The sequence below is a fragment of the Pseudopodoces humilis genome, chromosome 2 (genome assembly GCF_049639895.1).
Source record: "Pseudopodoces humilis isolate 2021_Gansu_Grassland_sample_001 chromosome 2, ASM4963989v1, whole genome shotgun sequence".
In the NCBI taxonomy this organism is placed as follows: Eukaryota; Metazoa; Chordata; class Aves; order Passeriformes; family Paridae; genus Pseudopodoces; species Pseudopodoces humilis.
Genome location: NC_142201.1, coordinates 33,033,431 through 33,044,670, shown reverse-complemented (window position 1 = coordinate 33,044,670; position 11,240 = coordinate 33,033,431). Strand labels below are relative to the sequence as shown.

At 39.0% G+C, this 11,240-nt stretch overlaps 1 protein-coding gene across 1 annotated transcript in view; it reads left to right on the top strand.

Moving 5' to 3' along the window:
* The first annotated feature begins 255 nt into the window (after positions 1-255).
* PPP2R3B (protein phosphatase 2 regulatory subunit B''beta) overlaps positions 256-11,240 on the top strand; it is a 43,347-nt gene continuing 32,362 nt past the window's right edge. Inside the window, exons 1-2 of the mRNA XM_014258989.2 lie at positions 256-273; positions 1,728-2,090. Of these exons, the coding sequence (XP_014114464.1) occupies positions 1,743-2,090 (348 nt within the window). The 5' untranslated portion in view covers positions 256-273; positions 1,728-1,742. The remainder of the gene's footprint in view (positions 274-1,727; positions 2,091-11,240) is intronic.

Genomic DNA, 11,240 nt, shown 5'->3' with positions numbered 1-11,240 from the left:
CGCCGAGACCTTGGCAGAGCTCTAAGTTGGGGGCAGGCGGTGGCACCGCGGGTCTCGGGCCGGGCAGGGCCGGGCCGGGCAGGGCAGGGCAGCGCAGGCCCGGCCGGCCCCGAGAGTCCCGTCGCCAATGGCGACCGGCGGCCGCGTCCCGCGGGGAGGAAGGGCCGCGCTCTCGCGAGATGGCGGCGGCGGGGCCGGGCCGGGCCGGAAGGAGGCGCGCATTTGAAGGCGGCGGCGGCGGGAAGGGGCGGTGGCGGAGGCGGAACGGGGCAGGTGAGCGTGTGTTTTCCGTGGCGTGGAGTCGCGGCGCTCCTGAGTTGTTGTTGCCGCGCGGGCGAAGTGAGGGGTTCGCCCGAGGGGAGCGAGGCTGTGGCTGCAGCGCGCCTGTGGCGGCGGCGCCGGTTCCCCGTGCCCGGGCGGCGCCGGGCTGGCCCTGCTCCTGACCGTTGCTTTCCAGGCGGGGGGCGCTTGAGGATGGCTGAGCGCAGCCGCCAGCGCCGTGAGGGTGTTGAGCTTCAAAAAGTAGGGAAATGAGGTGGCCTTCGTTTTCAGAAACGGAATAACTGAACTGCGAACTTATAGCGGTTTGGAAAGTTTAAGCGATGCAGTGTTAGAAGGTTTCTAGTTCTGCCGTGGGACGAGGATGAGCTTTATGTTTTAATAGGATGTTAGTTTGCTAGGTGTTACTCGTTTCCAAACTGAGGTGCTTGTTTTAAGGCCTGTTCAGCCAAGTATTTGTACGTAGAATCATTACTGTTGGAAGAAACGTCTAAGATCATCACTCATATATAATTTTTCGTATGCTTTATGCATATAGGTCAAATTCTGTGAAAGGCTTTAAAAAACACAGACATGAGGAAGCATAGATTTTATTTGAACTGTACCTAATCATGAAGTAATTGGATGCCGAAAATCTTGATAGTAACTTTGGTTCTGTTCTCAGTGTTTCATTCCAGTCCTCTGTGTCCCTAACACAGACACCAAAAAAAAAAAAAACAAAGAAAAAAAAAAAACCCAACAAAAAACCCACCCACGTTTATTTCACTTTGTTTGAACCTGAAATCACACTGTTGCAATTCTTAAGTTACATTGGTTTTAAAGAACTGCAAAAGTGAATGTTAAATAAGAGGTTTTAAAAATATCAAATGACAGGGCTTTGGAAATCACTCACATAGGGGAATGCAAGATTTTAAATCCATATCACGACCTCAGAATGAAAATTGAGCCTTCAGTCTTAGCTCTAAATCTCTTGACTGAAAGATGTGCTTATTAAATATTATTTGTTCTATCACCAGGGCTTAGCATAAACTGTTTAGATATTTAGTTCTTAGTATGTTCAATTATAAGTATTTTCAAGTCTTGTTTTTCATAATACATGTGTTTTTAATACATTTTCTTGGAGGATATTTTTAATATTTGTTAGCTATCTCTTTGAGAAAGCCCAAGTGCAGTTTCTTGTTCTCTAATCTCCACCACTTACACAGTATGCTTTTAAAAGAAGTTATGTGTTATTTAAAATAAATTATTGAAGTTGACTGTCTGGTTTATGGCTTACGCTTATAAAATGTTGTTGAAATAATATGTTAAAATATGATTCCTAACTTCTGTTGGTATCTTGAGGGAATAAATATCAACACTGTTAAATGATGCCTGTGAAACACTGAAAGTCGGGTGGAATATTTATATGATTGTCAAATACTTACTTTGAGTTTGAACCAACAAAACAGGGAAACTGGCAGAAAATGTCACCTGGAAAAGTTCTGCAACCTGCAGTGAAAATGAAGGTGGATGAACTGTTTTTGTGCTGGTTAAGTCAGCCTGCAACTCAGCTAACACTAAAGGACTGCTTGAGAAGAATCAAGAATAAGGAGAAAGCAGAGTTTGGTAACACAGATTCAGGAAACAGTAAAAATGAGAGTTTCACCAGTAAAAGTTCCAATTCCAAGCAGTGCATATTAGGAGATACCAGATTGCCTTTGATGTCTTTCAGTCCTCCTCAGCCTTCTACTACTCTTCCATTGGCAACACCAGCTAGCTCAAGGAACATTTCTAATGTTAGAACAGCACGACGATCCTCAGGGACCAAAGAAGTAAGTTTGTTTCTTATTAGATTTAGTTGTTAAATGGAACTGACTTTTGTGTTTGTGGTATTGGCAAATTATGCAAGTAAATAATTTCCCCAGTGGAGGTATCAGGAGCGGAGTGAAGCAGCAGCCCTGAACATATAATACCAATGTTTGTGTGTCATTAGTGTTAGTGGATAGGTGGCCTAAGCTTCCATAAGATTATCTTGGCTTCTTGCCATCTAATTGTGGATACATTTAAGTCCTTATGTTTGTGTTCCTTTTATAACATACTGCCTTGACTGCAAATATTCCTTTGTCTAATGATACCAGGCACTGTTGTTAGTACAAGACTCAAATTTGGCTTCACTGAATCTGCATATAAACAAAGTAATTCTTTTGGTACTGCATGGTACACTCAGCACTTCCTTCCTAATGAGCTCTTTATTGTAACAGACAATGCCCTCTATGCAAGGATGACAACCCTGCCCCCAACCTGAAATTTTCTTTTTAAGCTTGCAGTTCAGTTCAATCTAGTTCCTAGCTCTTTTCATAAATTGCAAAAACAGAACTGGATAGAAAATGTTGTTGTAACTGATAAAAGTTAAATGTTGATTTTTTATGATCAATGATCATAGAATTATAGAATGGTTTGGACTGCAAGGGACCTTCAAGACCATCTGGTTCCAACCACTCTGCCATGAACAGGGACACCTTCCATTAGACCAGGTTGCACAAAGCCCCATCCAACCTGGCTTTGAACACTCCCAGGGATGGGAGATGCACAGCTTCTCTGGGCAACCTGTTGCAGTGTCTCACCATCGTCACAGTAAAGAATTTGAATAAACCTACCCTTTCAGTTTAAAGCCATTTCCCCTTGTCCTGTCACTACATGCCTTTGTAAAAAGTCCCTCTCCAGCTCTCTTGTTCCCATTTAAGTACTGAAAGGCTGCTGTAAGTTCTCCCCAGAGCCTTCTCTTCTCCAGGTGGAACAACCCCAACTCTCTTAGCCTGTCTTCTTTGGCAAGGTATTGCAGCCCTGTGATCATCTTTGTGTCCTTCCTCTTGCTCCAGCAGATCCACATCCTTCTCATGCTGAGGACCCCAGAGCTGGGCACAGCACTCTAGCTCGGGTCTCACCAGAGCAGAGCACAGGGGAAGAATCACCAACCTTGCCCTACTAGCCAGTAGTAGGCTGATTTTGATGCAGCCCAGGACACAGTTGGGTTTTTGAGCTGCAAGTACACATTGCTGGCTTATGTTGAGCTTTTCATCCAGCAACATCCTCAAGTCCATCCTCAGGGTTCCTCTGAATCCATTCCCCACCCAGCCTGTTTTTGGTTTGAGATTTCCTTGTCCAAGATGCAGGACCTTCCACTTGACCTTGCTGAAATTCATGATATTTGTAAGGACTTACAGAGAGTTGCTATGCTATTTGTGCTATAAGACTATAAATTTATATATTCTAATAATACTGAAAAATTTAAAGAGGTTGTAAGTCCCAATCGCTCTGTGTACTTTGGTATCTAACTTATTACAGTGTCCAAACCTGGTATCCCAGGGAAGCCTGCTCAGTTGGATAGAGAGGATAAAGCTGGGATATTTAAGAATATCAGTTATTTCTTGTTTATTGTTGATATGCACTGAGTGTATAGACTTACCCTTTGACCCACAGGAGTAACACCATGACTCTTTTGCACTCAAGCATTTAATCTGAAGTGACCTCTTGGTTTCATAAGTACTAATTTTCAAATCTAGTTTGATAACTTCTTAGCTCCAAAACACCACGTGTCCAGTCTAGTGTTTTTCTAGATTGACTTTACAATAATAGGGACTTGTATTTATGTATAATCACCAGCCAGACAGCATGACTATTGATTTACTTTGTTGTTGTTGTTCACATTATTGTATTTTCTGTTCTAGTGAAATGCAGAAAGTCAGTCAGCAGATGCTCAGTTTATTCTTGTATCAGATAAAAGCAAGCAAAGGAAGAGTTTCCATTAAAATGCACTGTTATTTGCTATACTTGATCACTAACTTGTGTACTGTAATTTCTCTTCATGTGTCTTGGTTGATTGCTTGAAGTAAATCCCATAAAGAAGTACTAGAAGAGATTAATGAAGAGTAACATCCTTGATTTAATTGGAATTGTCTGTATAGTGCTGAAAGAGAACCCACAGGGGTTAGGTTGTTGTTTACTTGAGTAGGTTGAGGAGAGGGAATTTCCAAGCAATGAGAAATTTGTTTATAAGTTTATAATTCAGGTAAACTGAATTTTCATCCAAAAGTTTCTCAGTCTTGAAATGTAAATGGCATTTGCAGCTGGCATCAGCTCTTAAATACCACCAAGAATTGTGTGTTCTGCCATGACAGTGTATTTTCTCTTAGAAAGCATAATGTACCCTACTTTCTTCCACAAACTACCTCATGCAGTGTCAAAACTAATGCATCTGCTATTGTGCACCTTACTATGTTTCTCAGATCAAGGCAAGGTTTTATCTACCTCAAATGAGTGTTGAGGCCCTCATCTTGTTTCTATAAGTGGAAGAAAATGTTTCAGATACTGGTCCTGTAGTACAAGCTAATGCAGATTTAAATTCTAAGTAGCAGTCCTAGAAAATGGTAACATTTAATGTGATTAGCTCTGTGTGCATGAGGGTGTTATTAGGAAGAGGCTTTTACATCCATCCATAAAGAGCTGGAGAATTTTTATTTTTTTTTTTACTATATAAATCAACTTAAGCATCTTTGTAAACTTATTGTGCACCAGAAGTCTCACAAGGCAGCGTACAAGCAGTTAACTTACTTTGTCATGATACATTCTCATCACTGAGCTAAATCACTGCAGTTGATTATGGGTAAGGCTGCTATATGCTTTTTTCTGTTTCTTAAAATGTTCTTGCAATTTTTTTTGAAGGATGCCAAACAATAAAGCTGGTAACAGAAAACCACCATCCCTAGGTAATTATCAGGAGGTCAATATGAATGTCTAGGAAAACAACATTTTCATGTTACAGGTTTCTGTACTTGTTAGCAAAACATGTTTTTCTGAACAGGAAGCATTCTTAATTAGAATCTAATTAGATGTGTAATCTTTAATACTTTAAACAGTGGCACATGAGCAAAATAAGCTGGTGTGCTGATGGCAACCATTAAACAGCATTAAAAGTATCATAGCTGTCAGCTATTGTATTCAAGGAGATATTTTCTTTTTTCCAGAGATTAGCTTGTAATTGAAGCCCGCAGGTTATACTTCTATCCAAAATTCAGAAGTTGCCTTATATTTTGCTGAAACACTAATTTATTGTCAGAGGAGAGTTTGCTGTCTTTCAAGACAGTTGAAGCCCTCCCCTGATTAGCAAGTCACAAGTACTTATTCCAGTAAGTACTTTTTGATCATGGTCTTAATGGAATTTTTTCATCTGGACAGGTCACTTAAAGCCATGTTAAGAGTAAACTGTTGACTTAATCCAAATGTACATTTTAAAATCTATTCAGAACTCTACCATGAAAATTTATCTTTCAGTGTGTTTTAGTGCAAATGGAAGCAAAACAGTGTTTGTTTAGGTATTGTTGGTTTTTTTTCCTTTATGATAGGTACTTTGTTTTGCTTGCATGGTGTTCACAGTGAGGTGAATATCTGACTGTACCTATTGTATAAACAATGTAATTGCAAAGTTCTGATCACCTTGGTTATGTGATGTTGTGATGTGCTTGTTTTGATGTGGTGTAAAGTACTTGCTAGCACTTGGTATTCTGCAAGTAGACCTGTGATTTGTATGTACTATGTACTTCAAGTAACAAAAATTTAGAGATATAAAAAAATTTCAGCATTCAAGTCTCAAATGTTTTCTAAGTGTATTGTTGAAGAAATTCTAGATCTGTGACTTTCAGTCTTGAAGGAGAGATGTTACAGATTTCTTCTAACCCTTATCACTACTGATAAATTTAACAGTGTTTCTGGGACTCTATTGTACACTGTTCATCACATTGTCAGAAATGCCAGTCCTCAAGGCCTGAAAGGTGCCTAAAAGGCAAGATGTTTAATCCTAACCAGCTGGTGTGCAAGGCATCTGGGGAAACAATTCACAGAATTCCCTATGGGCATTTTGTGGGATGGTGGTGCAGAGAGAATGTGGTACAATCAGAAATACTTCAAAGTTATTTTCCATTTCTCTGCAGGGTCAACCTTTTATATCATAAGTACTTCTTGGAGTGATTTCTCTATATTCTTTATTTGATAAGCATACTGTTCCTATGTGTTATCCTGTGGCAATTAAAGCTCATTTTCTTCCTATTTCTATAACTTGGAGAATGTTTTACTTCTTTAATATATGGCTACTTAGCTTTTTTAATCATGCATAACATTCTTGCCAAAATTTGTAAGCCGGTACTTGACTTAAACAAGTCCTTGTTAGGAAGTTGCTTGATTTGAACAAGATACTGCTACCATCCATTTTAGTTTAAAGGGAGGCTAGATTGAAACCTTTTAACTTTGACTGAAGTCTGAATAACACTTAACAGTTGCATTTTGAAACAAATTAATTCTGAGGGCTTGAGGTAGAGGGTAGCTGGGCTGTTACCACCAGTTTATAAGGTATCTGCATTGTTGCCTTGTATGCGTTCATAGCAGAAGCACTGTTAACTCCAGAGCCTGGGCTGCGTGAGCTATGTTAGCATTGCACCACACACCAGGTTGCGCTGTGTGGACTGTGTAGTCTAACACAGCCACTCCCCAACTATATCATCCAAAGATAGCGTTAGTAGTGCCATGTCCTGTCACTAAGTGGGGAGGATGGTGAACTTGGCTTTCAACTCAAGCCCGTGACTTAAAGGGAGACTGTAAATAACCTGGTATCAAACTGATGTACTTTTACAATGATAACAGGGTAGTATGAGAGATGTCAGCATTAGTGTGATCTCAGTAAAGCTCCTTCTTGTGGTGCCAACAAAGGAAGGGCAGCCAAAAGTTCACATTAAGGTCTGAAAGAGTGCAGCTATAGGTGTTCCTATAAAATCATTATTTGTTTTGAGTGGGATGACATAATAGTCATCAGTGTAAGCAGCACTGGTAGTATGTTGTGTTATTCATCTTAAGCTTTGCTGTACTGAATAGCTTGGAGTAGAATAATCGTTATCCTGATTAGAGAACAAACTGTTCTTTTTTTTATGATTGAGAAACTGAAAGTTTATTCACTGTTGTAGGGTTTTGATAGTGCTTCTTATTCTAAGTGTGTCTTGTTACCCTGTCATATAAATGTTACTTTTGTTAGCAGTTATATTGATTTTGTTTACACTTTGTGCTTTATTAAAATAAATAGTGAACTTCTGTCCTCTTTCAAAGTGGCAGTTGTACTTGTGTCCTTCTGAAAACTCATATTTTTTATATGCTGCATCCAGTCTTAAGAGTTTTTGGCATTTCTAGTACTGTAAAATGGAATTTAGGATTGTGTGGCTTTCTTTGAGTTTGATGCTCACCTGAATTCTGACACAGGACAATTAAAATTAATTTAATTTTTAATTACAACATTTATTAATCACAGTCACTCCTTTGTGAGTAACTGACACTTAAAAGCAAACCAAAAAAAGTTCAAAATTATATAATCACAGTTTACAGATCATTACTTCCAGTTTCTTCTCTGTCCAGTCTTTCAAAACAGATAATTATAGCTTTACATCAGTCATTTAAACAGTACCTTTTTAATGGCTGTTCATTCAGTGAGGAAATTAGGTATTGATATAGAGGAGATAACTTTTTTTTTTTGCATTCAGTGATGCTTGAGAACCTGTTCTTGTATTTTCTTGAGAATCTCTTCATATGCCTTACATTTACTGTCAGCAAGAGAGAAACTTGAGGCCAAAAGTATGTAAGGGCTTAGTTCTGTACAAAATTCATAAGTGCAGCTCATCCAATGAACTAGTTTGCCTGTTGGACCTAGTCGATGGCTGCACAGGATTTTTCAGAAATCCATGTTAGGAGAAAAATCTTCAAAATGCCAGTGGTAAAATCAGATGACTGAAATTTGGGTCCTGGTTTTCAGGATCTGATTAATAGGGTCATCTGAAGATCATGAATAGTAAATGGGCTCTATCTGCAGAATTATTCTAAGAACCTTTTTCCCTTAAAATTCAGTTTTTGCTGCACACAACTAAATAAAATGTGATCTTTTTTTTAAGATGGCAGAGAACATGAGAATTGTTCTAAAGGTATATAAACCATTCCTTTGTTGTCAGGCATTGATTTTATAACTTCTAGTATTGATGCTTGCTGAAGTTAGTCTGTCAAATGCAGTTAACAAACTGAAAAAGGCCCTTGCTATGTCTTTGGAGTCCAGGCTGTGTAATCATAGCAAGGTGACATGTATCTTATTTTAGTTGTAATCTGATAATGGCCCATGCCATGGTGGTCATACATGGCTTTCTTTTGGTAATGTGCAGAAAATCTGATGAGCCCCTCCTTCCTGGCCTACCAGCATGACCACACATCTGGCATCTAACTGCTGTCTTTTTACTTACTGTCTTGCCTCCTAAGAATTCTGGATTCTCTTAGCAACTGTGGGAAGAACAGCCAGACATTGTTCTGTCTAATCCAAGAGTACTGGAAAATTTAAATAATCATTCAAGAAGGCATTTACATGCAAGACTTCCCTTCCAATGGGGAGCCCTTGCATCCTACAAGAGAAAAATTATGTATCTAGGCCCAGATGCACGTGAACTCCTTTCCAAGGCCAAAGGATCAGTTTCTTCTTGTGAAGGCAGATTTCTTAACTGCACAGTGTTAACATTTAGCAGTTCATCAGTATGTCATACTCAAAACACTGTCCATAACATTAAAGCAATCAGTTTCCATAACTGGTAGTTGAATATGAGCCTAATAACTTGATTTCTTCTGCTACATCTGCACTGTACATGTTAGCTCCCTTAGGTTTTGTGAGTGTACTGTTGAAAAGGGATGACTCCCATCCGAAGGAGAGTTAGGGATGGATAGTAGTACTTTGTTATTCTATTCAGATCACAAGTGCATTGTCCTCTTGTTCTCTTTTCATGCACAGCAGTTACAATTGGAAAGTTGGTAGCAAGAAATTAATTTTGGGAACTTTCAGTATGGCAAAGGCCAGGTATGGACTATCTGGTTTAGAAATAATTCTTCATAACATTAAATAATGGTGATGTTCTAGTCACAATGTTTTGTGAGGGTAGGAAAAAAAAAAGAGCTCAGCATTTCAGGATTGTTTGGTTTGTGTTTGCTGGTTTTCTTAGTCTAGCAAATAATTGCTTATTTTGTTTATCTTCTAGTATATTTATATAATTTCTTCTTTGTATTTCCTGCCTCATAGTAGCTCTGTTTTAGCAGGCATGGTTAGCTGATTGACTTCTTGTATATCTTCCCAAGGTATTTGTTTTCACTAGTGCTTTCTTTCCACTTTTAAAGCTCTAGAATATATCTTTAATACTAAATTAGTTGTGCTGTTACATTTTTTTTTTCCTATATTGAAAAGTTGCCACCTTGCCTTACTCCTCTTAACTGCTGTTCTACCCCTCACTATTAAGTTACTTTTGTGACTAGACTCCAGCAACTAAAGTTTTTATATAGCTGAAAACTATTTTCTTGGGAGCTTCCTGTGTTGCTGGGGGATGCTTTTTTCCGAAGATTTGAGGTCACTTTCACTTAATCTCTTAAGACTTTAATATGCAGTTGGTCTATGCTTCTGTCAAGAAATTTTGGTTTGCTAGGCAAATAGTTAAGGTTTTTTTAAAGTAGTCTTCAAGGTTATATTTCTTCTACAATACCCAGAATATCATGTTATTTATGTTGTGTTACTCTTGTGTATGTTCAGATCTTTGTTAAAGTGGTAAACTTTGGCTGCAGTCCCTTGAGTCCAATCCATTCATAGTGTGTATCTTTAGCTTTTGAAGGAAGCTCTGAGCATGCATCTTCCCCCTGTTTGTTTATCTAGCTAATAATAAGCTGCCAGGATACTTAAACAGCTTCATGGCTGGCACCCAAACCTTCACCCAGTGAAGGATTTTGCCTTAGCTTTCACTGGAGAGAATTCAGATTTAGAATAAATGTAACACTAAACTTGAACACTTCCAGTTCAATCTGGATGAAAGCTGACTTTCCCCTGTGGTTAATTTATGACTGAAAATGTTAAAACAAATCTTAGGGGATTCATGACCACATTGTATTATAAATGCTCAGTCTCCTTAAATGTGGCAATATGAACCCCTTTACAATTTAGATGGTGAAAAAGACGTGATTAGTAGCCAGTGAATTTAAGTGTAGTCAATTGCATGGAAATTATTAATATTTTGCAACCTGTGAACAACAAATATCCAGGTATATAAACAACCACTAGCTAACAATGGGATTGACTTGGGACAGTGAAGTAATATTATGAGAAAGCAATGCAGAATATTCAAAATACTGAACCTGGTTTGCTGGTTAAGTTATGATGGATTCTGAGTTCCATTTGAATAAAGGAGGGAAATACCCAACTCTTTCCAAAATGGAGTTCAGAACATTTCTTTGTACTGAGGCTCATTCAGCAGGTTCAGGAGCTCCAGGCATTTTAGGTTCCAGACTGGCTCTTTTTTAGGTTAGCTCTCCATGTGACACTCCATCATCTTAATGACATAATACAGCCACATCAAGTAAGACTGTGAATGTAGCAGTAAATGGGAGTGCATCACCTGGTTGAAAGGGATGAAAATAGAATGCACTTTAGGTGAGGAGACACTATTCCTTACCTCAAGTAAGGCCAGTTCTGCCTAACCCGAAACACAATCTGCCTTGCAATTCAACCTTCCTGACCTTTCACATTTTGGTCTGGAACGGTTATCTGTTGCCAGAATTGGATTCCTCTCCTACTCTAACACCTCAGTCTTTCATCTCAAGTTCCAGGCATGCTGCTGTTGTGTACTGCATGCCCAGTTTTCTGTTGACTTCCCAGTGGCGAAGGTTTATGCCAGGTTAGTTGATTTAGTCTTCCTAAAAGACAGTGAGTGACAGCCAGATTTGCTCAATGCAGTTGGATAGTCTGGTCATGCCAACCACACCATGTCTGACTCTTGCCTTGTCAATTCCTTTCTTGTTCTCCCACTTCCGAAAGAAATAAATATCTTCATAACAAGTTGCAATAAAGAAGCAGGAGGTGAGGACAGGACTGGATACTA